Raw genomic sequence first — 27865 nt, 5'->3', positions numbered from 1 at the left:
CAGGGACAGGGCGCCCCCCAGAAGAAAGAGGGAGGGGAAACTAAGAGGGATTCTCAAAAGGGCCACAAAATACTTCGCAAGGAAGGGGCAGAGGATTCATCCCTAAGAGTAACCCCCCTCGCAACCCTACCCCTGGCCAAAGCCAGCAGCCAAGGGTTGTTCATTGCTTTGAGTGTGGTGGTGTGGGACACTATAAAGGAGATGTGAGATGCCCAAAAAGACCACCCCCTCCCACTGGAGGAAAAGCCCCGGGAATCACTAGTGTAGTGCTCGGGGAGGAGATGCCTTTGGTTAATGGAGGGGAGCGGGCGGGTGTCACTTTAGTGTCCCTGGGAGATAAGGAGATGGTTCCAAAGACCCAACTGCCCTCTAATACTACTATGTATGAGCAGTGGGTCACCATCAATGGCCGTAGAGGGGAGGCTCTGAGAGACACAGGAGCCATCATGACTATGGTAAGGAGTCAGCTGGTGTCTCCAGAGCAGGTCATCCCAGATGTACTCCATCCCGCCGTAATGGCTGACGGCAGATTGGGCCACTACCCTGTGGCTGAGGTTCCCTTTGAGTGGGGAGGGGTTGCAGGTCCACTTCGAGTTGCCGTAAGCCCTGCCGTGCCTGTTGACTGCCTGTTAGGGAATGATATGGAGCACAATGCTTGGAGGAGGGTGGAGTACCAGACTCACTCTGAGATGCTGGGACCCCCTGACTGGACTTGTGTCAGCACAAGGTCAGCGACTGCCCGAAGGGGGAGTTCACTTACGCTGGAGCCTGGAACAATGGCCCAGCCGGCTGCCAGAGAGGAGAAGGACAGGAGGCCGGAGGACCCTGCCTCGACATCTCCACCTCGTGAGACAGATGGACCACCTGCGGAGGTGGATCTGGAGTCCACAGGGGAGAATGTTGCTTCCCTGGAAAACCTACCCATCCCTACTGAATGGCATGTGGAGGGAGGTCCTTCCCGGGAAGAATTCTGTGAAGCTCAGAGAGAGTGTCCTACTCTCGAGGGGCTGCGGCAACAGGCCAATGCCCAGGCAGCAGGAAACATTGAAGGGAGCTACCGGATTTACTGGGAGGATGGACTCCTCTACAGTGAGCCCAAGGCACCTGGCCATGGTTCAGCCAGAGCCTTGGTGGTCCCTCAATGCTTTAGAGCCTTTCTACTGGAACTGGCTCATGAGATACCATTGGCAGGACATCTAGGACAGGACAAGACCTTTGCCCGGCTTGTCCCCCACTTCTACTGGCCTCGAATGAAAGTGGCGTCTGATACATATTGTCGGACGTGTGTGTCTTGCCAAGCCAGTGGGAAAACAGGGGTGAAGCTAAAAGCTCCCCTGGAACCACTACCTGTCGTAAGCACCCCCTTTGAAAGGGTGGCAATCGACATTGTGGGGCCATTGGATCCACCAACTTCAGCTGGTCACCGGTTCATACTGGTTTTGGTGGATCATGCCACACGGTACCCAGAGGCAATACCTCTGAGGACCATCACTGCGCCTGTGGTGGCAAGGGCCCTGATGGGGATCTTCACCCGAGTGGGTTTCCCCAAGGAGGTTGTGTCCGACAGGGGGACTAACTTCCTTTCAGCATACATGCGGGCTATGTGGAAGGAGTACGGAGTTACCTATCGGTTTACCACTCCTTATCACCCACAAACCAATGGTCTTGTGGAAAGGTTTAACAAAACCTTGAAAGGTATGATACGGAGTCTACCTGAGAGCCTGCGGAGGAAATGGGACGTCCTCCTACCCTGTCTCTTGTTTTCCTACAGGGAAGTGCCACAAAAGGGAGTGGGCTTCAGCCCCTTCGAACTTTTGTACGGGCACCCTGTACGGGGACCTCTCAGCCTGGTGAAAGACGGATGGGAACGGACTCCCAGGAAGCTTCCCCAGGACGTGGTGAGCTACATGCTGGCCTTCCGGAGCCAAATGGCTAAGTTGTGGAAGCAAGCTTCAGACAACTTGGAGGCCAGCCAAGCAGTTATGAAAGAGTGGTATGACCACAACGCTCACCCAGTGGAACTGGAGCCTGGACAGAAAGTGTGGGTGATGGAACCTGGAGAGCTAAATGCCCTCCAGGACCGTTGGACAGGCCCCTTTGAGGTTTTGGAGAAAAAGGGGAAGTCCACATACTTGGTGGATCTTAAGACCCCGAGGCAGCCCCACAGGGTGCTGCATGCCAATCGCCTCAAGCCACATCATGAGAGGCCCGAGGTTGTCTTAATGATGGTAACCGATGGAGCAGAGGAAGAAGAAAGTGAACCTCTCCCTGATCTTCTCTCGTCCCAAGAAAAGGATGGGTCGGTGGAGGGAGTAATTCTCTCGCCATCCCTAACTCCTGAACAGCAGAGTGATTGCCGCCAGATCCTGGAGCAATTTTCTTCTCTGTTCTCCCTTGTCCCGGGTAGGACCCACCTGTGTACCCATGACGTGGACACAGGAGACAGCCCACCTGTGAAGTCTAAAATCTACCGGCTGTCGGACAAGGTGAAGGCCAGCATCAAGAGTGAAGTTGCCAAGATGCTGGAGCTGGGAGTAATTGAACCTTCTGGAAGCCCTTGGTCTAGCCCGGTGGTTCTGGTACCAAAAGCTGCCCCACCAGGCACCACACCTGAATTGAGATTCTGTGTGGATTACCGAGGCTTGAACTCAGTAACCAAAACTGATGCACATCCCATCCCACGGGCGGATGAGCTTATTGACCGGCTGGGAGCTGCTCAATACTTAAGTACCTTTGACCTAACTTCAGGGTACTGGCAGATTTCCCTTACCGAGGAGGCGAAGGAAAGGTCAGCCTTCTCTACACCTCAGGGACACTACCAATTTCGTGTGATGCCCTTTGGGCTCAAGAATGCCCCTGCCACTTTTCAGCGGCTGGTGAACAGGGTCCTTTCTGGAATGGAAGCTTTTTCTGCTGCCTACCTGGACGACATTGCGGTCTTCAGTAGCAGCTGGGAGGACCATTTGCAGCATCTGCAAGCTGTTCTTCATGCCCTGCAACAGGCTCGCTTGACAATCAAGGCCAGCAAGTGTCAGATCGGACAGGGGTCGGTGGTGTACCTAGGTCACTTGGTGGGCAGAGGGACGGTGCAGCCCCTCCAGGCAAAGATTGAGGCTATCATCGCCTGGGAGCCCCCCAAGACTCAAACAGAGGTCCGAGCCTTCCTGGGCCTCACTGGATACTACCGTCGCTTCGTGAAGGGGTATGGCACTATCGTGGCTCCCCTCACCGAACTTACTTCCAAGAAGCAACCCCGACGGGTAGTCTGGACGGAGGCTTGCCAGCGAGCCTTCATAACCTTGAAACAAGCATTGTGTTCCGCTCCCATTCTCAAGGCCCCTGACTTTGCTAGAGAATTCATTGTCCAAACAGATGCGTCAGAACATGGCATTGGGGCAGTGTTATCGTAGCTAAATGATGAGGGCTTGGATCAACCAGTGGTCTTCCTGTCCAGGAGGCTACTCCCCAGGGAAAGGAGGTGGAGTACAATTGAGAGAGAAGCCTTTGCGGTGGTTTGGGCTCTGAAGAAGCTGCGGCCATACTTGTTTGGCTCGCACTTCCTAGTTCAGACTGACCATCGCCCCCTTCGTTGGCTGATGCAAATGAAGGGGGAGAATCCCAAGTTGCTGAGGTGGTCCATCTCCCTACAGGGAATGGACTTTAGGGTGGAACACCGACCTGGGACGGACCATGCCAATGCAGACGGTCTATCCAGGTATTTCCGCCTTAGTGATGAGGACTCCCAAGGGGTTGGGTAGTTCTCCCCACTTTCAGCTGGGGGGGACGCGTGTTAGACCTGTCTGCTTCTGGGGAGACTCTAACCATTATTATTTATTTTTTGTCCCCCTTAGCCTCCCAGAGTTTCTATTTTTATTTTTACACATGTCCATCAGGAATTTTTAATGCTGTCAGGGGGCTAGGTGTTCCTTGGCGATGACGCCATTTTTCCCTCATAACCTGTGAGGCCTAGTCAGCCCCCTTGAAAATCTAGGGATCTCCAGAGACCTAAAATGGTGTCCACCAACTGCCATAACGGACACTACTGGAGGACAGGTCCATAGGATAACATTAGGGAACTTTCTGGAATTAACTAGAGACTTCTGCAGGTCTCAGGCCACCCTATATAAGGCCAGTGACCAGCAGCCATTTTGTGCTGACCCAAGAGTGGAGGAGTGAGGCAGTGGTGAGAGGAGGTGGACACACTGAGAGCAGCTAGTTTGTCTCTGAGGCAGACAGTTTCTTCAGAGGGTTGTTCCCCCTTCAACCTTTGACCAATCCCTCTCAAAACATCAATTGCTGACAAGGAAATTAAGCTACTGGAGAAGGAAGACCCTTCTAAATCTGAACTCCGGTGAACCCTCTCAGAACATTCTTTACAGAGGGGATCCCTGACTTCCCATACTCAGCGCTGCGCTTACCGGTGTTGTGGAGCAGCTGTGGTGAAGGCGGGTGTCTGTGGCACCATAGCGACCTGAAGAGCGAGGGCGCCGTGTGTGCACATCCTTCCTGATAAGCCGGAGTGGGAAGTGGCTGAGGAGGAGCAGCGGCGCTGCTACGATCGGCTGTGGGACCCCAGGGGCACCGGCCGCGTCATTCGAGAAGGAAGCGCTCCCGCGCATGTCTTGAGCGCGTCCACTATTGTGAGCAGGAGGGGCCTAGGTTCGGGCAGGCCCAGGAGAACAGCGTTTATCCTGAGAGGCGAGGATCGCGCAGGCGCCGAGGAGCAGCGCGACTTGAGAGGCGGAGTGCAGGAGAGCATCGCGCATGCCCGGTGAGGTGTTGACGCTTCTCAGAGGAAGCTGAGGAGAACCGGCGGAAGGCAGGACAGCCTTTCACCAGTGGAGCGAGGAGTGAATGCGCCGATCGTCAGCGAGGCCCCCCCACCGCCCAGCGCTGGAAAGCGGAAGCGCACCTGAGGAAAGAAAGCGCACACAGCCCCCTCACGCCCCAGTTACCGGAGCCAGTGCAACGCACTAATCACCAACCCGGCCCCCTCGGCCCAGCGCTGCACAGTGGAAGCGCGCCTGGAACAAATAGTTCAACAAGCCCCACAAGTAAGCTGGGTAGTGGGGGAGCGGGAGGCGGCAGTGCTGAGTGCCGAAGAAGCAAGACAGTTGGGCTACGACCCCAGCAATTAACTGAACAGCCCAGGAAAGCCTAATTCGAGGAAAGCGAGCTAGTGAACTGCCTAATGTAGAATAAAAATTATCCAATAATTGGCTTAGAGGAGAGAGGAGGAAGCTGTGCAGGGAACCACAGGGTTCCTGGGTAAAAGCCTTACAGAATTTTGGTAACTGAAGGAGTAGATCCTCTACCAGATAGGTGTGCCTGTAAATTAGAGTGAGGGGAACCTTGCTAATACTATTGTGTCTTCCCTTTTAGTTACATAACTGGTGGGTTATGCAGTGAAGATCTACAACCAGGTCATTCTGTTGAGTTGATCAGTTGCTTAAGAGCTGTGGGGTAATGTACCTGCTAATGAGTCTTTAAAAACGTATTGCACTGTCAGACTGCATTTTCCTTTCTGTAAATTTATTAGTGAAGTGTATTGTGACCTGAATAACCACTGACCTTAAATGTACCCTTGATTCTCAAAATCTGACCAGGAAAAATATTGAAGTGTGATCTGAATTTCCTGTACAAGGTGTAACTTGATTGTCTTTTATCCCTGACTAAAAAGTATAACAAGAAAAGCATATTATTTTTATAAAAGGTAACGGTATTTTTCCAATCAGTGGTGTTGTGTCTTTATTTTAGTGGTTCATCACTGAGTTACTGTGAGTGAGACTTGTAAGTACTTAACCAACGCCTTGAGTTAGCTGTAGCCACTACTGTGCCAAGCTACCTTATGTAGACTTGGGTAATCTAGGTCCAACAAACACCATATTAATCCAGGATTAGAAAAAGATGTTTTAGCATTCAAAAATATTTCAGCTGAGATAACAGCATTTTCATCAGGTATTCTCTAAGAGGAAATACATTAATCATATCACTCATTTTACAAAGACCTGTCAATGATTTAGCTCATGAGATCACTGAGGAAAATTAGCAACACAGAATTTGCAAGGGGTGAAATGTGGTTTCCAGTGTTCGATGGCAAAGAAGTAGTAAAAGCATGTAATTTAAACCAGTCTACTGCAAAAGAGAAGAACATAGAAACATGTGTATAGTTCTAAATTAACAGATGCAGTATGGTCCACTCTAGCATCAGACTTTTGTGAACCTTTAGATTCTGGACACTACCTATTTTTCATAATTGATAAGTATTTAGGTTTCCCAGTTGTGAAAGTTGTATCATCACCTTTAGCATCAGTATAACTTCCTGTAATGGACGATATTTTTTTAACTTGGGGAATAGCAGATATGTTGAAGAAAAATAATGGAAATTAAGTTAGCAACTTCATGAAGTACATGGGAGTAACACACACAAAAATAACACCAATGTGGTCACCATTGAATGTAATGGTGGACACTACAGAGAAAGCCATTCAAAGAGCAAACCATGTTGAAGGACCCTATAAAGAAATCCATACAAAGAGCAAAACTGTCTCAGATCTATGTAAATCAGCACTATGTCAAGTATTCCATGATTATAGAAACATGCCACCTGGCTCTATTGAAAAATGCACTTCTAAACTTAGGATTGGACAACCGTGACAAACTCATTTACCACATCTTCCAACAATCCCACCAAGAGAAGCTGATGAAATTATAAAGAGAGATAAAGAATGTAAAATAAAAAAAATAATAGTATGCAGATCAGAAAAAGATCAAGCGAGAACAAGAATATCAGATTGGAGACTTTGGAGCCAATTACAATATCTGTCTGAAAGCCTCCGACCTTTGGTCGGAGGCTTTCCGACCAAGATCATCGGTTTCACTTACAACCACCTAAGTACAATTTAGGCGGTTGGAAGAGAAACTGGCTGGTCATGCCAGCTGGATTCTGACTGGCTGAAGGAGGCTGTCGGCCAGTCGGAAACCGGATCCATAGGGACAGCATTTTATGCCATCCAGATTATGACGGTTTCCAGCAGGCTTTCCAAGCCTATCGGAAAGAAAGTTTGGGGGCCCCTAGCAGAATCCCGTTCAGTTTACAGCCTCGGGTTGGGTGCCGAGGAGACACCTATGGTGCCCCTGGTGGATCCCTGCACTGTGTGGCAGGCACATTGAGGTGCCTGCCACATGGTACAGGGATGAACATAACCTCCCATTTCCCTATGGGAGCTTGTGCTGTGGCCGGTTTACGGCCTTTGCACATGCTCCCATAGGGAAATGTGGGTATGCGACCGCATCATGTGCAGTCGCATCATAATTAGGCGGTCGGGAACACCGACTGGAGGTTGGTTGGACCCGTATCTACGACTTTGTTGCAACATCGTAATATTGTAACATAGTAATGTGTTGGTAAAACAATGATAAATAGGAAAATCACAATCTAGATTTTATCCGTCTACTTTGAAAAAACAGGAATACGTGGGTCAGCATTTACAGCACAAGATGATAGCAAAACGGTAACAAGAAAAAGAAATTTTTCAAAAAGAGTCAAACAGCTGAGCAAAGAAACAACCTACAACAACATTTTAAAAAAGATGCGTCCCTATACTAGATCAAGAAGAAAGTGATAGATGGATTAGAAGATCCTCAAGAGTTTTAAATAAACCACAATATTTCATTGAACATTGTCAATTTGATTGTAACTTATTTATTTTTTAATTTCCTTCTTTCTTTTCCTTCCTTCTTCTTCTTTTCATATTTCTTATAAAATTCAAACGGGGAAAGGGATGTAATGATGCAGTATGTACTATCAGTAGAATGGTTGTCATAGAATGGTTGGATTGAAAAAGGATTGGCAATTCTGCTGTCACTGAGGATGCTGAAAGAAGCAGAGCGTTTGTAGAAGAATAAGCATTTCATCTAGTTAGATCGTCTGTTTATATTTATTGAAGACACTACAAAAGTAAGGCAGAGGGGGTTCATGTTCAGTTCTTCTATGCAGCATCTTCTTAAAGTTATCTGAGGTAGGACTAACATATGTCTTGATTCATTACAGAAATTGTCATCACATCAGGGGGTGAAAATGTTCCGCCGGTGCCCATCGAGAATGCCCTGAAGGAGGAAGTGCCCATCATTAGTAATGCGGTGTTAATCGGAGATAAGAAGAAGTTCCTATCCATGCTGATCACGCTGAAGGTAAGAGGGGAGTTATCAGACTTGTCAGTCACTCTGAAGGCAAGGGTGGGTAGCATTGTAAATTATAGGACTGTTCTTTGTAATGATAGATTTGAAACCACTGACAAAAATTCAGTGAGATGGCTTACCTATGTTTCATATATCTTGTTATCATATTAAAATAACTACTGATAAAGAGAGAGATAGACAGGGTAGTTACAGTTAGGTCAGCATTTCTATATGAAATGCGTTTTATGTGTTGCTAATAACCTTGCGATCGTTTGACGAATCTTAATGAACCTTTTTGAAAAACATGTTTTGTTTTGGCTAGTTTGTGCATGGAATGTGCGAGAAGTTCAATCAATCAGGGTCTGAGAAAAAAGAGGGGTCCCAAAACGCAAAACCCCCATGCATTTCCCATAAACTTCTTTTGACAAGGCTACAGCAAAACCTGCTGAAAGGAATTACACCAAATTTGTCATGAAGCTAGGTCTAGGTCCGCAGATTGTGCTTTTTGTGCTTTGATGTGAATCTGTTCAGTAGTTTTTGAGAAACTAAGTTTAAAAAAATATTTGTATATCTTGACAGTTGAATTCAAGGTCCTGAACCCAGTTTAGAAAAATAGAGCATTCTGATTGGCCCCGAGAGCTTTTTTGCCCCTAGGCCAACTTGCTTCAATGGAAGTTAGACTTCCATGGGAACGAATGCTCTGATTGGCCAGTAACATGCAATAAAAGTTGCTAGCAGCTATTAAAGGACTTGGAGACGTAGTCACCTGTTCAGAACTTTTAAAAAAATGATATATTGGGGCAGGCCATGGATAATCTCCCCCTAGGCCCCATGGGTGTGACTCAGAAGAACAGCCGCTCACCTGTAATTTTTGCAACAATCTTGCAGGACTGCTGTGGGAACGTAGCAAAAAAGGGGAGTGGATCGCCACCACCTCCCTAAGCGATTTGGACCGGGAACCAATACCCTGGAGGCCACAGTATTTATTGTGTCATTTTATCAATATCATTTTTCACACTGGTGTTTAATGAACACAACACACACTGATAGAGCGCTTAGGTCACCCGAGTCACTAGTTTACCAATTTCCACGCACTGGGCCCTGGCGTGCATATGATGACTGAGTTTACCTGGACCAGATGATCTTTCCACGCTACTACGAGTAATTCAGGAGGTGACTCTCTCACCTCTATTATTCATGTACCTGACTTACCACAGGCACATTTCTCCTGATGGATCAGGAGCTAGCAGTGGACAGGTGACAAGATTCCTAAAAAGAGTAGACTACCTTACACATTCAGTACATTTAATAACACTTCGTGATATATAATGACCACAAACACCTGGAGGGTTTTCAAAGTTTTATATAGAGTAAGTTTTAGAATGAATATGCCATGAGTATGAGGCAAATACAGATTAGTACATCAATAATCAAAATTAAAATCACAATGTAACTAGGGATGAGGGCAAGTACCATAGAGTACTAGGGAACACTACAGGGTATGAGTACTAAGGAACATGCTAGTCAGAACGAGTTTAAGCTAAGGCAGGATAAGTGAGTAGGGCCTAAATGTGCACTAATAATCTTATACTAATTCCTAATCTTACGCTATCTTTACTACACCTTATGGAAAACGTACTAAAGGAAAAGGAAAAATGGAACAAGCTGTATAAGCGGTCAGTTTCAATAATATCTTATAGGTAGGGAAAAAATGGAACATCACTAATAAACAATTGCATAACATTCACTTTCCAAAGATTATAGGGAAAATATCACAGGCAAGAGCGCTTTATTAAGAAGAGGAAAGGTTAAGAGTATAGTTTAGACGGACACCCACAAGTATATTTACCTAAGACAGGAATGAAGACCAACCCTGGCCACGGGTCAGTTTGGGAAAGGGCGAGGACAGGGACCCTCAAGGACTCGGAGTGCCAGTAGGTGAGCAGGTACAGCTCAGGGACAGTCAGGACAGGATGCCCCTCAAGTTTTGGGTCAGGACTGGGCTCATCAAAAGGGCACGACCAACACCTACAGCTTCGGATGCAACGCCTGCGTTACTCCTTCTCTGCACGGAATCCGCCAGTAACCCCAATTGGGTTTTCGAATCTCCCAGTAAAGTGCTTCGCCAGCACTTAAGACTATTTCCACCCCTTGGAATTTGTGGAAAATACGGACAGAGTGCTCCGCAGCGCTCTGTATCAGTCACCTATAGAGTTCGTAGGGTCAGTGACAGGTCAGCTACTCGGACAAGTCGGACAACTTTTTCTAATTAAACTAGGCTAGTTATACTCTATTTGGACCCCTAGACCACCCACAAATGTTGCAAGTGACAAGGTCCCATCTTTCGATTGGTCAAAAGAGGTGGTTAGGTCATTGTCACCTCCTAAATTCTGCGTTCCCATGTTTAATATTCAAATGACAGTACCCACCCCTTACATTCCTGTTCCCAGGCATACGTGTAGAAGAGGACAATAGCATACACAGTAGAGAGAAACAAATGTTGCATTTCAGGTGAAATTCAGCTTCTCCTCTCTGGGTCATGAGGCAGGTTCCCAGGAGCATCTCAGCTTCGGTAGCCAGCTGGCTGAGTTCCACTGAGACAAGGCCCGGTCCTCCTATCACGTGATCGAGTCCACATAGGCTTCTAAGATGGCGCAGCTCCCCAACTCCCAGGCCCCCATTTACGTGGTACATGAAAAGTAAGCGAAAACAAATTAGAAACACAGAAAAAATGATTACACTGTATACCATGGAAAAACTTCACTGCATCCCTTACTTTATAATATCTATGGCATTAAAGGTTAATGCGGTAAAACCAGATATGCAGAAGCAGCATGAGCCAGCAGAGAGCATGGTTAAAGACAAGCGGCCATTTTTAGCAGTAATGCGCATGAGCGAAAACATCCCTCCAAATTGCGAGTGCGTCACATCACGTGGGTATGACCGACGCATGCGCAGACTGGATTTCTGCGAAGCGGCCATTCAGTAGTGCAAGCATCATTACGATTAAATAAAACACAGATGCGAGCTTCTCTCGGGCACCCGTGGGTACTAAAAAGGTGAATTTTAAAACGGACAGGATTGGTTAATACTTATTAAAGGTTAGACGAGGTTCATGAATGAGAGCAAGCCGCTTTACGTGCGAATCCTTGCTCCATCAATCCCCTCTTTGATGATATTTACTATCATCACTATAAATGGAAACAGATGCCAACTTCATTCTTTCATATCATTCATCTCAATTTCCACAAACTTGTTGTTGAGCTTTCTTTCTGCATCCTTATTAGGATGGAAGCTTTTAGCTCTCTTGTAAATTTCGTTTTTCAATTCTTCTAATTCTAGCTCATCAACATTACGCTTCACTCCTCTTTTATTCACAGTATATTTCTTCTTATATTTTTGACATTTGCAACAGATAAACATGATCAGTACAACCACACCTATTCCAGCTATTGGCATCAGTATTTTCCATAGAAGACTTTTACCCAAGTTAGAGAACCAACTACCTACAGAGGAGAGACCATCAGTCAGTCTCTTCCAGGCACTATCAACCTCCAATGGTTTGAGTTCTTTTTCCAAACTAGTTATGTTCCTTACATATTTCTTGATTTCAATGCTTTTATCAGGAATGTAAGTGCAACAATGTTGCGCCTTCAACATTCGGCAGACTCCGCCCTCTTTTGCCAACAGGGTGTCAAGAGCAAGGCGATTCTGTAAAACCATTGATCTAATCGCAACCATTTCAGTATTGACCAGCAGGAATCCAGCAGCAGTGTCAGTCGATAACCGATCCACTACTGTAGACAATTTGCAGATACGGTGAGTATTCAGAACTACCCCCATTCCAGGTATCAGTGCACTAAATATATCACCTATAATTTCTCCTACACTCTCACGCCTACTACGCACTAAGCCATTAGTATTTTCATTGCTTCCAGCACCACTGTTCACATGGTATATTTTCGGAAAAACAATGCCAAAGTAGCAGCTTCCATACCAGTGATCCGGCAATTTGAAATAAGCCTTGTTTCCACATATATAATAAATTCCGGGAAACACAGGTTCTGACCCATTTTTGAAACCCCAACCTCCAATTACCTGGTAATTATGTTCACACTCGCTGGAACCGATGAATACATTGTTATAATAACTAGTCTTCTCTCTATGTAGACCGAGTTTCCCTTTCCGCTCAAAGTCCAGCAACAATGCAGGATTAGCTTCGCCCTCTGAGGTGCTTTCCATGTTTTCTGCCCATCTAGGGATTCAATCTTTCTCATGTTTTGCCTTTTTCTGAAATTTCTCCCTCCTTCTTTCTGCCATTTTCAAAAACATCTTTTCCTGTTCATGCAAGGAACAGGTTAGATTATTTTTTCTAGCTTCATTTAAGTCTATGTCACCTAAGGTCAGGAAATACTCTCCCATATAACGGGTTACCTCGCTTCTAATATGTACAATGTTCAAGTTTCCTCGAACAGGAAGTTCTGAAAAGATTACGTCAGTGTTTGAGTAGTAGTACTGTAAAGTGCTTCTATAGAACAAGCTTGCTAATATACTACAGGAAATTCCGTAGGTCAGGGGTAAATGGGGATATGTCACGCTTTCAGCTACAGAAGTAGGTAGCTTCAATCAATCAATCAATCAGTGACACTTGTAGAGCGCGCTACATACCCGTAGGGTCTCAAGGCGCTGGGGGGGGGGGTGGGGGGGGGGGGGCGCTACTGCTCGAACAGCCAGGTCTTCAGCTTCTTCCTGAAGGAGAGGTGGTCTTGGGTCAGGCGCAGGTCGGGAGGGAGGGAGTTCCAGGTCTTGGCGGCCAGGTAGGAGAAGGACCTTCCTCCTGTGGTCGCTCTTCGGATGCGGGGGACGGCGGCGAGGGCGTGGTTGGCTGATCGGAGGTGGCGTTTGGGAGCGTAGAAGTTGATCCGGCTGTTGAGGTAGCTCGGGCCTTGGTCGTGTAGGGCTTTGTGTGCGTGGGTGAGGAGGCGGAAGGTGATTCTTTTGTTGACGGGGAGCCAGTGAAGTTCTCTCAGATGTCCGGAGATGTGGCTGGTTCGTGGGATGTCGAGGATGAGTCTGGCTGAGGCGTTCTGGATCCGCTGGAGTCTCTTCTGGAGCTTGGCGGTGGTACCGGCGTAGAGGGCGTTGCCGTAGTCCAGTCGGCTGGTGACGAGGGCGTGGGTGACGGTCTTCCTGGTCTCGGTGGGGATCCACCAGAAGATCTTCCGTAGCATGCGTAGGATGTTGAAGCACGCCGAGGAGACGTTGTTGACTTGCCTGGTTATGGAGAGGGAGGAGTCCAGGATGAAGCCCAGGTTGCGTGCATGGTCTGTCGGTTTGGGTGCGGTGCCCAGGGCGGGAGGCCACCAGGAGTCGTCCCAGGCGGAGGGTGAAGAGCCGAGGATGAGGACCTCCGTCTTGTCAGAGTTCAGTTTCAGGCGGCTGGTCGCCATCCACTCGGCTACCTCTTTCATCCCTTCGTGCAGGTGCGCTCTGGCGGAGGCGGGGTCGTTGGTCAGGGAGAGGATCAGCTGGGTGTCGTCGGCGTAGGAGATTATGCTGAGGTTGTGTTTGCGTGCGATGGCCGCGAGGGGGCTCATGTAGACGTTGAAGAGGGTGGGGCTCAGAGATGATCCTTGAGGGACGCCGCAGATGACTTCGGAGGCCTCTGACTTGTACGGTGGTAGGCGGACTCTCTGTGTTCTTCCGTCGAGGAAGGAGATGATCCATTCCAGCGCCTTGTCCTGGATTCCGATGTTGCTGAGGCGCTGTACTAGGGAGCGGTGGCAGACAGTGTCGAATGCCGCGGAGAGGTCTAGGAGGATGAGGGCCGCTGTTTCTCCATTGTCCATCAGGGCTCGGATGTCATCGGTGGCGGCGATGAGGGCGGTCTCGGTGCTGTGATTGGCTCGGAAGCCGGACTGTGAGGGGTCGAGGGATCCATTCGTCTCGAGGAAGACGGCCATCTGCTTGTTGACGGTCTTCTCGATGACTTTGGCTGGAAACGGGAGGAGCGAGATGGGGCGGTAGTTCTTGAGATCGGTGGGGTCCGCTGTTGGTTTCTTGAGTAGAGCGCTGAGTTCGGCGTGCTTCCAGCTCTCAGGGAAGTTGGCGGTGTCGAAGGATGTGTTGATGATGTCTCGCAGGTGGGGTGCGATGACCGCGTCGGCCTTGTTGAAGGCGTTGGTGATGGCAGGGGTCGGTCGGTGATCCGGAGTGGATGGAGTTCATCGTGCGGATGGTGTCTTCGGTGCTGATCGGGGTCCAGGCGTGGAGGGTGGTGGTGGGGGGTGGTTGTTCGGTCATGGTGTGCGTTGGTTGGTTGTTGAAGCTGTTGTGTATGTCCGCGATCTTGTTGTGGAAGTATGAAGCGAGGGAGTTGCAGAGGTCTTGCGATGGGGTGATGTCGTTGTTTCCTGCGCTGGGGTTGGAGAGCTCTTTCACGATGTTGAAGAGTTCCTTGCAGTTGTGTGCGTTGTTGTCCAACCTGTCCTTGAATGCTGTTTTCTTGGCGGCGCGGATCAGCTGGTGGTGCTTCCGGGTGGCAAGCTTGAAGGAGGTCCTGTTGTCCGATGTAGGTTCCCTTCTCCAGACTTTCTCGAGGGCTCGGCAGTTCTTCTTGGAGCTCTTGAGTTCGTCGGTGAACCACGGGGCTTTCTTGCTGCCGGGTCTGCTGGGCGGGGTCCTCAGCGGGGCGAGCTCATCCGCGCAGATGCTGATCCACTTCGTGAGGTTGTCGGCGGCCTGGCTGGGGTTCGCTGAGCTGGCAGGAGGGTGCTGGCTCAGGGAGGTGGCGAGCTGGTCTGCTGTGATCTTGTTCCAGCTTCTGCGGGCGGCCTGTTGCTGGTGGTGGTGGGTCGTCGTTCTCTTGAAGGTGAAGTGGACGCAGCTGTGGTCCGTCCATTGAAGCTCTGTGGCGTGGCTGAAGTCGATGTCTGTGCTGGAAGAGAAGACTGCGTCGAGTGTGTGTCCGGCGAGGTGGGTGCTTCATGCATACGTAACAATCTTCTATCTCCATAGCTTCTACATAGTGCACTAAAAGATTAGCGAAGACATTTAACTGTGTTCTGTTTTTCATTTTGTGAAAATGTAGTCCACCCTCATCTGATGCATCTAAGTCAGGTTGTGTTTGTCTTAGTACAGCTGCATTGTCACGTCTTTCTACACTTTGTGGTGTTTCTTCAGTCTGTACAGCTTCTGTGTCTAGAGTCTCTGGGTTAGTGGGATACAAGTTAGGATCCTTACTTATCATAAAAGGTATAAAAACTGTTAGTCCTATCCATATTACTATCAGTATTGCTATACTACAGAAACATATTTTACAGCAGGTTTTACAACAGCTAAATTTGGATCTTCCATTTACACTTGAATCAGACATTGTGGCTTACAGGTGGTTTTCCAACCCCTCTTTGTTTCTTTACACCAGAGGCTCACTCGGGTTTTCCTCAAGGAGGGTCTTCGTCAGAACTCCGATCAGCAATTGACTCTTCGTCGCTTTTGCCACTGGTTTCAGGTTCGTCAATTTCTTCCAATACCAAGTAAGTCCATTCAGGGCTCCGATACAGCTTGTTTTTTCTTTTTACTCGTGAACTTCGTCAATTGGACTGGGCTTGGGCTTCCTTTCTTTCACTGGCAGCCCGTTTTCGGTCTTCTAGTTTTTCTTCAACTGTCTTTATCCTTAGTCTCAGTCTTTTTATGTATCGGGGTTCATTCTTCTTCTTGAGCCTTTTAGTGGTCGAGGAAACTTGGCCTTCCTCGTGAACTCTCTTGTTTTCGCTTCGCTGTGGCACTATTGTTTCGGCAGTGTCTATTTCCCTTCCTTTCTGACTAGTTCCAGGTCTTTCATTAGTTTCTTCTGCCTGGTTTCTAAGCTGGCCTTGTTCAGGTCTAATTTGTATTTGATCTCTATCTTCAGACAATTGTGACCCTGTTTCCTGAACACGTTCGTCTATTTCTATCTGTTCCTGTCCATGCACTTCGACCCCTTGATTTTCTTCCTCATGAACTTCAGCTTTAATCACTATCTGTCCCTTTCCAGTTTCTGGGGTTTCAGGAGGAGTGTCGATGACTTGGTCTGTCCCTACTTGGCCTATTTCCTGATCAGGTTTGTTGTGAGTCTCGATGACCTGACCTTCGTCCTCTAATTCTGTCTCACCTTCACTATCCCACTCACTATCTAGGTAAGAATATTTTCTGGTTCTTATTGGATCAAGAACTTGGTCGTCGGCAGGGAACCATTCGACGTCTTGACTTGTGCTCGGTAGTTCGATGTCAGCGAGATCCGGACCCTCTTCTGGAGCCTCCTCAGCTGCACTACCTTCGGCTTCAGTCGCGTCTTCTCCTGTTACCCGCTTCGTGTGACTGGCATGGATCCACTTTGGTACGCCAGCACACTTCACAGCAGTTGTGGTGACAAGGATCACTTGCCTCGGCTTTCCCCACTTTGGTCCAAGGCGACTCTTCCGGGTGTGTTTCTTTAACACCCCCCAATCACCTGGTCTCAGTTTATGTGCTGGAGTTGTAGGCCATTCGACAGCAGTCTCTCCAATCTGGTGAGAGATAGAACGCACTTGGTCACCCAGCTGCTTGCAGTATTCTAGCACCAAATCATCAGAAATACTTAGCAGTTTGTGTCCAGGTACCCATGCCTGTCGCATCACTCTTCCCATTAGTACTTCATGGGGGCTCAGGCCTGTTTTTCGGTTCGGAACACTTCTCAAACTCATCAGCACAAGGGGCAAAGCTTCTATCCAGTTCATTTTGGTAGAATCACACACTTTCACCATTCTGGACTTGATAGTGCCATTCACTTGTTCAACTATTCCAGAAGCCTCTGGATGATATGCACAGTGCAGCCTCTGCTCGATCTTAAATGCTTTACAGAGTTCCTTTAAGATTTCATTGGAAAAATGCCCACCTCTGTCCGTTTCAATCGTCTCTGGAATTCCAAATCTAGGTATCAGCTCTCTAAGTAATAATTTGGCTACTGTTATGGCATCATTTTTCTTTGCTGGGTAGGCCTCCACCCATCTGGAAAACAGGCAAATTATGACCAGGACATATCTGTATCCTTTGCACATGGGCAATTGGATAAAGTCCGCCTGCATCCTGACAAAGGGACCTTCTGCCTTTCCAATCGTACTTTGTTCCACTACTGTCCTTTTTCCTGCGTTGAATTGTTGGCACACTAAACACCTCTGGCACAGCCTATCCGCTATGTTCCTGAATTTTAAGTTATAAAATACCTTTTCAAGCATACGACACATAGCATCTCTCCCAATATGTGTATCCTCATGTATAATCCTGGCCATTGGGGCAATCAGACTGTCTGGTAATACAGGCACACCAGTTTTGTTAACCACAACACCATCCTCGTCTCTGAGTTTACATTCGTCCCTTTCCCACCTGTCCTTTTCTTCCCTGTCTGTTGCCTGTTGTAAATCTTTCAACTCCTCCCATGTAGATACACTCTCAAACATCCTAAGTTGGCAGCTGCTTCCACCTCCCCATAATTTGATTTGGAGGGACATTTTGTATCGGGCACAGTATTGGGCGATTTGGTCAGCGTACCAGTTTCCGGCTGTCACATCATCATTTCCAGAACTGTGAGCCGCACACTTGACCACAGCCAATTCTTTGGGCAATTGAATTCCTTCCAGTAAGTTCTGTACCACCTTTCCATTTCTGATAGGGGTACCTGAGGAAGTCATGAATTCTCTTTGTAACCATAGTTGGCCGAAGTCATGAACAACCCCATAACAGTACTGGCTGTCAGTATAAACAGTTACCCTCTTGTTTTTCCCCTGTTTACAAGCTCTTGTCAATGCGATTAGCTCTGCTACTTGTGCAGATTTTATGTCGCACAGGTAAGATGCTTCCAGGATTGTCTCCAATGTAACTACAGCATAGGCAGCACTCAGACCTCCATCCTCATGTCTTAAACATGAGCCATCCACAAACATCATAAGATCCTCATCAAGTAAGGCTGTTTCTTTGATATCAGGACGGGGCTTAGTGCTAAATTCAGTTAAGTCTATGCAGTTATGCTCAATTTCACCCTCTGCTTCTACGTCCAGGGGAATGGGCAACAGGGTTGCAGGGTTCAGAACATTACACCGGGAAATGATTACATTCTCAGCACCTATAAGAATTCTCTCGTACTTAGTCAGCCGACTAGGGGTGAGATACTGGGTCTTGGTTCGGGTCAGTAAGATCACAACTGAATGTGGAACATATACAGTGACAGGGTGTCCCATAACAATGTTTTCAATCTGTTCTAGAATAGCGCAAGTAGCAGCTACTGCCTTCAGGCATCCGGGTAATCCAGCAGCCACTGGATCCAGAGTGGCCGAAAAGTAGGCCACGGGACGCCTGGTCAGTCCATGTTCCTGTGTTAGGACTGAGAGCGCACAATTGTCTCTCGTGTCACAGAACAGTTCGAAGTTCTTGGAATAATCAGGCATTCCTAATGCAGAGGCTGAGCACAGGCAATTTCGCAATTTTATCCAAGCGGTCATGCTTTCATCGTCCCAACTAACTGGGCCTTCCACGCCCTTCTTGGTCATTTTTATCAACGGCTTGGCTAGAGCTGCGAATCCCACAATCCATTGCCTGCAGTACCCTACAACTCCTAGGAACATTCTTACTTCTTTCTGGGTTCTGGGGAGTTCCATCTCTCTAATTATTCTGATCCTTTCTGTAGTAACTTTCCGGATCCCTTTCTCTATCTGGTGCCCCAGATATTTCACTGAGTTCTTACAGAACTGTAATTTGTCTGGTGATACTTTATGTCCTCCCTTTCCTAGGTGATTCAACAAGGCAATGGTATCAGTGACACGGTCGGTTTGACTTTTAGATGCCACCAGAAGGTCGTCTATGTACTGTACCAAAACAGACTCCTTTGGCAGTACTAAAGATTCAAGGCATCTTTTTAGGATCTGGTTGAAAATCGAAGGACTTTCGGTGTACCCCTGGGGCACACGATTCCACACATAGACATGGCTGTCAAATTCAAAACTAAAAAGGAATTTGCTTTCGGGATGCAATGGGATGGAAAAGAATGCATGACACAGGTCAATGACAGTGAACCATTCCGCATTCCAAGGAATCTGATACAGTATCACTGCGGGGTTGGGCACAATGGGACAGCAAGGTACAACAATTTGGTTTACCTTGTGCAGGTCCTGCACTACCCGGTACTTTCCGCTAGGCTTTTTAATTCCGATTATGGGAGAATTACCTGGACTGCTCATTACTTCCTGTATGATATTGGCTTCGAGCAACCGGTTTACCTCAATTGCGACTCCAGCCTTTACTTCTGCACTCATTTTGTACTGTCTGGTTCTTGGGTAAACAGCATTTGTTTTTATTGCTATTTTAACTGGGTCTACATTCGCCATCAAGCCTACATCTCTTCCAGTGAAATCCCACACTTCAGGTACCACTTTTACCTGCAGTTCCTCAGGTAAGTCTTTAATGGACAGGAGCTTAATCTCTGTGTCTGGTCTTAGTAACATCAATTTGTACAGGCTATCTTCATCTGGGGTCTGGATTTCGACGCCGTTTGGTGTGCAAAAGATGGTACAATTCATTTTGCACAACAAATCTCGTCCTAACAGATTCACGGGACTGGAATCACAGACCACAAATCTGTGCATTTCTTTAAAATTCCCTATGGAAATCTCCATTGGTTCAGTTACCGGAGTACTGATTATCTGATTGGAGACACCTACTACTTGGATGGCTTCTCCCGAGAGGGGTAGGTTAGGAACATCCACTGTTCTTACAGTGGAACGGGTAGCACCAGTGTCCAACAAAAAGGTGACGTCTTTTCCTTCAACCTTTCCTTCTATGTATGGTCCAGTCTGGTCTACCGGTAAGGAGGCGCCAAGTGCGCACTCCTTGTCCTCCCCCCTCAGGCCCCGTCAGAATTGATCATCACAGAGGAAGGAATCGTTTAACAAGAACTGTGAAGTTGCTGCATTTCTCTCATTCTCTCCTTCCCACACCTCGGCCCTTTCATTCTGCTGAGCCTGATTCTTATAATTTTGTCTAGGAGCACGAGGCAACGGAGGCTGCTTTACCTGTGGTGGGTTCTTCCGTGTCCCCTCTTTCTGCACCTGTGGATTTAAACCATTTACGGGGGCATTACCAGCCTGCAAATGCGGACACTCGTCTCTCCAATGCCCTATCTGACCGCACCCGTGACAAGGAAATTTTTTCATAGCCTCCTCTCGACTCATTTTTACCCGGGGTTTCCCTCCTCCCCCAGTAGTCGCATTTTGTGAGTTATTATTATTATTTAATTTACTTAACTGTTTTTCTTGCTGTTCAGCCAATTTCACTTGTGCCCACATAACCTTTTCTTTGAGAGCTTTCTTTTTGTTCTCTATTTCATCTTCGCAGTACTTGGCGTACTTCAGGACGTCGTCTATGGGCTTACCTTGCCAACTGATTTTATTATCTCTAATCCACTGAGATATTTCAGGTCTTAATCCTAACACGAATCGGTAACTGAAATGGGTCATATCTTTCATGTCCACATTATCTATTCCACTGTAAGTTTTGAACAGCTGCAGTAACCTTTCATAAAAGGAGTGGACGGTTTCATCGCGCTCTTGGGTAGTTCTATCTATCCGGGTCCAATCCGTTTCCTTTGCGGGCACCTTTTTCTTCAGGTATTGTATGACTTGATCATACTTCCTCATTACTTCGGGTGAAGGAGCTCCGGTTTTGGAGTCTCTCTCATATTCATCACTGGGCCAATCAATTTCAATTTTGCATTTGGTCCACAAATCTACAGGCACCACAATGTCGAAAAACCCATCCAGGTCTTTCAGAAGACATTTCTGAACCTTTATGAAACGTTCGACCTGTCTGTACCAGTCAACTGGTTTCTCCCGTAATTTTGGGAAGTCATTAGTAAATGACACAATATCTTGTCTGGACCAAGGGACATGGACATATTTTCCCCCAGGTACTTCTCTCATGGGACACAATTTCTCTGCTGGCCCTACTTCCTTCAGTACGTATTCTGAAGCCTTGGGTTTAACCCTACTATCTTCCCTTTTCTTTGCCCACCGGGTTTTCCATTTTTCTACATCTCCCCATTTCTGTAGGATTTTCAGTAATTCTTTTATTTGGGTTTGTTTTCCTGACATGTTCATGTTCTCTAAGTCTTTGTCAGAAAAGTCTGCTCTGTAAGGTTTCTGAAGGACTTTGGACCGACTAACATCAATTCCCATGTCAGCAGCAGTGTCCATTAATCTCTCATGGAGCACTCTGGTGTTCCGGGTAAGGCTTTTGCTGATAGACAGCAACTCTTCCTCACTAAGGGTGTTCAATCTGTCCAATCCCACATTTCCGGCCATTAGTTCCTCTATTTCTATCCTTAGTCTATAGATCTCTAAGGGTTTGGGTTGGGGTGTGTCCTTTTCTAACTCTTTGGTCCATCTATCCAATTCTTCTGGAGTTACTACAGTGGCACTCCTGACCCCTGAAGTGGTTTCAATCAGCACCTCTTTTGTCCTAGCCTGATTTCTTGCCCTTGGTACACTTGTTCCAGGTTCCTTTATGGGCAGATCCATTAACGAGATTACAGACTCACATTCACTTTCTTGATCATCGACTATGAGCGGCTCTTTTCTTGGGGGTGGTACAATGGGAGTAATAATAGGAGTTCTTGGACTAGCCAGTCTATCCCCGTAAGGAGGTATAGCAGGACCAATAGTTACTGGGATAGTCAGTGAATCCGGACTGGGATTTATCTGGGCTATAGTCTGAATTAAATCATTTCGCTTTTTAATCAGGGCTTCCTTTTCTCGCTCATGCAAAAACCTTTCTGAAGAGTTGTCATGCATCACTTGGGGTACCAATGTAGGGTAAATACTTGGGGCTGTCGGAAGGACCAAACTTGGTCGGCCTTCCCCAAAAGGTCGGTAATTTGGGACCGCGGAACTAGGCCTGCAAAACCCATCACTATCACTGGCTTTACTTTCCGTCCCAGTTACATCTGTCTCAGTGGCCCTTCGACATCTAGGATATTTAGAAAACGGGTTTTGTGAACTCAAAGATTCTGACTCCGCAACATAGGGAGGTGGATTTTTAATCAATAAATCTTCTAGGTGTTCATCCTCTGAGTCCCCCATAGCCATGAGGTGTCGGCTTTTCTCCGTACACTTCCCTTTCCCTTGTTCGAGTACCCCAAACATTGGAAACAGTCCCTCAACCATCATATTCTGTCTCCACTGTTGCATCTTTTTCTCTTTGGTTTCTTTTTGGACCTTTGGATACCACTTACTCAATCCCTTATCCATTCGGGGTCTGTCTCGTTCTAGAGCTTCAATTTCCCACTCCTCTAATGCTTCGTATTGAGTTAATCTGGGTCGTGGATGCAATTCATTCATTTGGGTTCTTAAGTTAAACAGGATCCTCCCATTAAAGGTACCATCAAGGGGAAATGCTAAAACCCCATCATCTTCCGTATACCTTACCCAATTCTCCAACCATACGCAGGTATGATACCCTTTATCAAACATCATAAAGGAGGCAGGAGTATTTGGCGGGGGAATGATCACACCCTCCCTAGTTCGTATGGGCTTGTCCTTTTTGAAATAGTTTTTAATCTTTTCGGCAAATGACAATTTTCTCTTTCCTCCGTACATATTGTAAGGTCTACCTCTTAGCATCTGCTCCTTATGAAAACCTAAATTCTGTGGATTAGGCAAGAATTCGGGATACCACATACACCTTTCCAAACTAGCTTCTAGCTCGGCTTGATTAATTTTGTTTACTTTTGTGCTTCCAATGCTAGCGCGACTTCTATCTCGCAGCAACCAATCAACACAGTGATTACAGAAATTCTTGTCCAATGGGTGCGCGGCCTTTCGCGAGACGTGGTCTCACGCTCCGGCTCTCACCCCTCCTTTACAATTTCAGCTTCACTACACACCCGCTGTCTTGACCAATACCAGCGCGGCACGGAGTGACGTCAGGGCAGTCTTCCGACTGACTCCCTCCTTCACAAGGTAACGGAAACTTTGAATTTTTCTTAAAGTGCCAGTGCTTATTTTAGTTAACAATATATAACGTTCGCCGCTGTGTCGGAGTGTCTTAAAAAGAAAGAAAGTTTTTCTCCTGCTACAAGCAAACCACTTCTGTCTACTTTTCATTCACTCCGGATAGACTTCTCTGCCTAACCTTTCACACGAGCAATATAGAACCTGCTACTCCTCTGACTTATCCACTTATTTCCGGGATATATACTAAGTCAGGCTTTCACCAGCGGACTACCTTGCCTACCATTCAAGCTTTTAGAGACCCTATTACTCCCTCCTCTTGTGACCCTTACTAGGTGATATCACAATGGAAGTTTTACACAATAGGACTCGTGGCTATCATTTATTCAAATACAAAAGATCCTAATTAGCGCTTCCAGTTCTACCTAACCATGCACTAATTTTTCCTCCTGACAAGCGACCTCTGAGCGAGATGGATTCTACTCACCATCCGCTATACAATTCCCCGGGGATTTCAGACAACATAAAACACTTTACGGACAATTCTGTTAATATTACATATAGCAGCAATGCAAAGCAATCAAAATATTTTAAAACCTTTTTCCCCAAAAACTTTTGCGCAATATTTGAAGCAATGTAATCAATATAGCAGCATTGAAATCTAGCAGCACATTTTTATTTTCATGGTTTATTTATTAACTATCGTATCTACCTATCTTAACTAGTCCTAACCATACTACTGCTACCAGAAAATTACTGATAGAGCGCGTAGGTCACCCGAGTCACTAGTTTACCAATTTCCACGCACTGGGCCCTGGCGTGCATATGATGACTGAGTTTACCTGGACCAGATGATCTTTCCACGCTACTACGAGTAATTCAGGAGGTGACTCTCTCACCTCTATTATTCATGTACCTGACTTACCACAGGCACATTTCTCCTGATGGATCAGGAGCTAGCAGTGGACAGGTGACAAGATTCCTAAAAAGAGTAGACTACCTTACACATTCAGTACATTTAATAACACTTCGTGATATATAATGACCACAAACACCTGGAGGGTTTTCAAAGTTTTATATAGAGTAAGTTTTAGAATGAATATGCCATGAGTATGAGGCAAATACAGATTAGTACATCAATAATCAAAATTAAAATCACAATGTAACTAGGGATGAGGGCAAGTACCATAGAGTACTAGGGAACACTACAGGGTATGAGTACTAAGGAACATGCTAGTCAGAACGAGTTTAAGCTAAGGCAAGATAAGTGAGTAGGGCCTAAATGTGCACTAATAATCTTATACTAATTCCTAATCTTACGCTATCTTTACTACACCTTATGGCAAACGTACTAAAGGAAAAGGAAAAATGGAACAAGCTGTATAAGCGGTCAGTTTCAATAATATCTTATAGGTGGGGAAAAAATGGAACATCACTAATAAACAATTGCATAACATTCACTTTCCAACGATTATAGGGAAAATATCACAGGCAAGAGCGCTTTATTAAGAAGAGGAAAGGTAAGAGTATAGTTTAGACGGACAACCACAAGTATATTTACCTAAGACAGGAATGAAGACCAACCCTGGCCACGGGTCAGTTTGGGAAAGGGCGAGGACAGGGACCCTCAAGGACTCGGAGTGCCAGTAGGCGAGCAGGTACAGCTCAGGGACAGTCAGGACAGGATACCCCTCAGGTTTTGGGTCAGGACTGGGCTCATCAAAAGGTCACGACCAACACCTACAGCTTCGGATGCAATGCCTGCGTTACTCCTTCTCTGCACGGAATCCGCCAGTAACCCCAATTGGGTTTTCGAATCTCCCAGTAAAGTGCTTCGCCAGCACTTAAGACTATTTCCACCCCTTGGAATTTGTGGAAAATACGGACAGAGTGCTCCGCAGCGCTCTGTATCAGTCACCTATAGAGTTCGTAGGGTCAGTGACAGGTCAGCTACTCGGACAAGTCGGACAACTTTTTCTAATTAAACTAGGCTAGTTATACTCTATTTGGACCCCTAGACCACCCACAAATGTTGCAAGTGACAAGGTCCCATCTTTCGATTGGTCAAAAGAGGTGGTTAGGTCATTGTCACCTCCTAAATTCTGGGTTCCCATGTTTAATATTCAAATGACAGTACCCACCCCTTACATTCCTGTTCCCAGGCATACGTGTGGAAGAAGACAATAGAGCATACAGTAGAAAGAAACAAATGTTGCATTTCAGGTGAAATTCAGCTTCTCCTCTCTGGGTCATGAGGCAGGTTCCCAGGAGCATCTCAGCTTCGGTAGCCAGCTGGCTGAGTTCCACTGAGACAAGGCCCGGTCCTCCTATCACGTGATCGAGTCCAAATAGGCTTCTAAGATGGCGCAGCTCCCCAACTCCCAGGCCCCCATTTACGCGGTACATGAAAAGTAAGCGAAAACAAATTAGAAACACAGAAAAAATGATTACACTGTATACCATGGAAAAACTTCACTGCATCCCTTACTTTATAATATCTATGGCATTAAAGGTTAATGCGGTAAAACCAGATATGCAGAAGCAGCATGAGCCAGCAGAGAGCATGGTTAAAGACAAGCGGCCATTTTTAGCAGTAATGCGCATGAGCGAAAACATCCCTCCAAATTGCGAGTGCGTCATAACACGTGGGTATGACCGACGCATGCGCAGACTGGATTTCTGCGAAGCGGCCATTCAGTAGTGCAAGCATCATTACGATTAAATAAAACACAGATGCGAGCTTCTCTCGGGCACCCGCGGGTACTAAAAAGGTGAATTTTAAAACGGACAGGATTGGTTAATACTTATTAAAGGTTAGACGAGGTTCATGAATGAGAGCAAGTCGCTTTACGTGCGAATCCTTGCTCCATCAACACACACCACATACAGGCACCCATCACATGCATAAGCACCATGTTTATACTCATATACACAACACATGAACACACTCACATCAATCAAATGCTGCACATAGAAACACACACACTAGAATGCCCATGCTACACACAGATGCACAAAAACACCACTGCCATGCAAACATACACATACAACACTCACACTCCTCAAGCTGCACATGTGTATATGTAGATCCCAGATTTAAGACATACACAAGCACACATTTTCACAACTAACAGACAGGGTCTAAAAAACTGTGTGCATTTTGATGTTCTGCATCCATGTGATGAGATGCTTGTTGATTCATATTTATTAAATTGGACCCCGGGAGATGGGGTCTCTTTGGCCGAATATTTTTTGGGGAGGGGGGCTATGCAGCCCCCTCTGCATACTTAATAAATCAGGTCCAGGGGATTGGGGTTCCTGGGGTCGAATGCTGCTTGGGAAGGGGTATTTGTTTACCCCCCCCCCTTATTTACTAAATTGGGCCCTGGGGCATAGGGGCTCCAGGGCCGAAAACAGCTTGAGAAAGGCAGCAGTCTTCCCCCTCCCCTTAAATAAATAATACCACCCCGGACACCCTTTTTTTTTTTTTTGCTGTAATCCTGCGTGAGTAACATTCACAAAGCCAACTATAACTTGCACCCGCACCATGCACTGTTATGGCTTCATATATTACATTACTCATGACATGTTAAATGACAATTGATGACATCCTTGTTGACATCTCAAATCTTGCTCAAATCCTTAAGATGGAGATGGTTTCATACCATCTGCGCCACAGGCCTCAAGAGACGAGGAAGGCACTGGCAGACCTCAGAGACAACTCCAGTTCAGTTTGTGTGTGATGTTTATGTTTTTGTGTGCTAAAGAGAAAACATCTAGTTTCACCTCCACCAGTTCTTCTGTTTGTTCTAGGAAACTCTAACTCACCAGCCACTGCTTCAGCATAGTCCAATGAATTGTCCCTGTGTTGTCTGCAAAAGTCATGCTATCCTTCTGAGTTCTTTTTGCATTTACTAAGCCCAATGAGTTATGCATATTTTCTTGGAATAAAACTGGAAGATAAACACCATCCTACAATGCTCTGAATCCTCCTGAAATATCTTCTCTGGGGACAATGTTGACAATTGTGACCATTCGCCCTTAATTGACCAATGAGAATAATCATGAGATCTAGACTTTGCATTGTCACAGTCTCACCACCACTTGGGTAAACTACCTCCCCCAGTACACAAGCACACGTATATACTTCTTTTCTATGAGAGGGAGAGATGTTTGGTGGTTTATGTAATCGAAGGCATTCAATCTAGGAGATGAAGTGACATGTGAGAAAGTGCTGTGAAACCAGTCACCACTGATAGTCTCATCATGCTCCCATGACATATGATAGGCAGATAATATTACTTTACATTTGATATTGCATGGTCTCCTTTATCCAATGGAAACTGGAAGATAGTTCTGGATTCACCCATGGTATGGATACAGTATGGAGTAACTATTATCAGCTATTGTTAATTTTTAGAAAATTCTATTGATGTATTCGCAACTTGAACGTAGCCATATTGGCCATTGAAGGACGCTCCAGAATCCTTTAACAAGGTAGTGGGACTTTAAAACCAGATTAGCCCCGCGATGGAGGGCTCTATGGCTATCAGGATATTCTGCCACCAGAGGGCAGAATGTTCTAACAAATGAAACAAAAGCCACATGGAGCCCAAGGGGGTTGAAATCCCTTCAGTCTCCATGAGGCCTTTGTTCACAGAAACAGTTGT

The 27865-nt window shown here is 46.5% G+C and overlaps 1 protein-coding gene across 1 annotated transcript in view; it reads left to right on the top strand.

Annotated features, from left to right (window-relative positions):
- Window positions 1–27865, top strand: part of LOC147725889 (long-chain-fatty-acid--CoA ligase ACSBG2-like) — a 380881-nt gene that overhangs the window by 318865 nt on the left and 34151 nt on the right. The window contains exon 12 of the mRNA XM_086960034.1: window positions 8054–8193. Coding sequence (XP_086816160.1) covers window positions 8054–8193 — 140 coding nt within the window. The remainder of the gene's footprint in view (window positions 1–8053; window positions 8194–27865) is intronic.

This window comes from Lissotriton vulgaris, chromosome 3_1 (genome assembly GCF_964263255.1).
Source record: "Lissotriton vulgaris chromosome 3_1, aLisVul1.2, whole genome shotgun sequence".
Classification (NCBI taxonomy): domain Eukaryota; kingdom Metazoa; phylum Chordata; class Amphibia; order Caudata; family Salamandridae; genus Lissotriton; species Lissotriton vulgaris.
The sequence above is the reverse complement of the archived record's forward strand: the minus strand, read 5'-3'. Positions and strand labels throughout refer to the sequence as shown.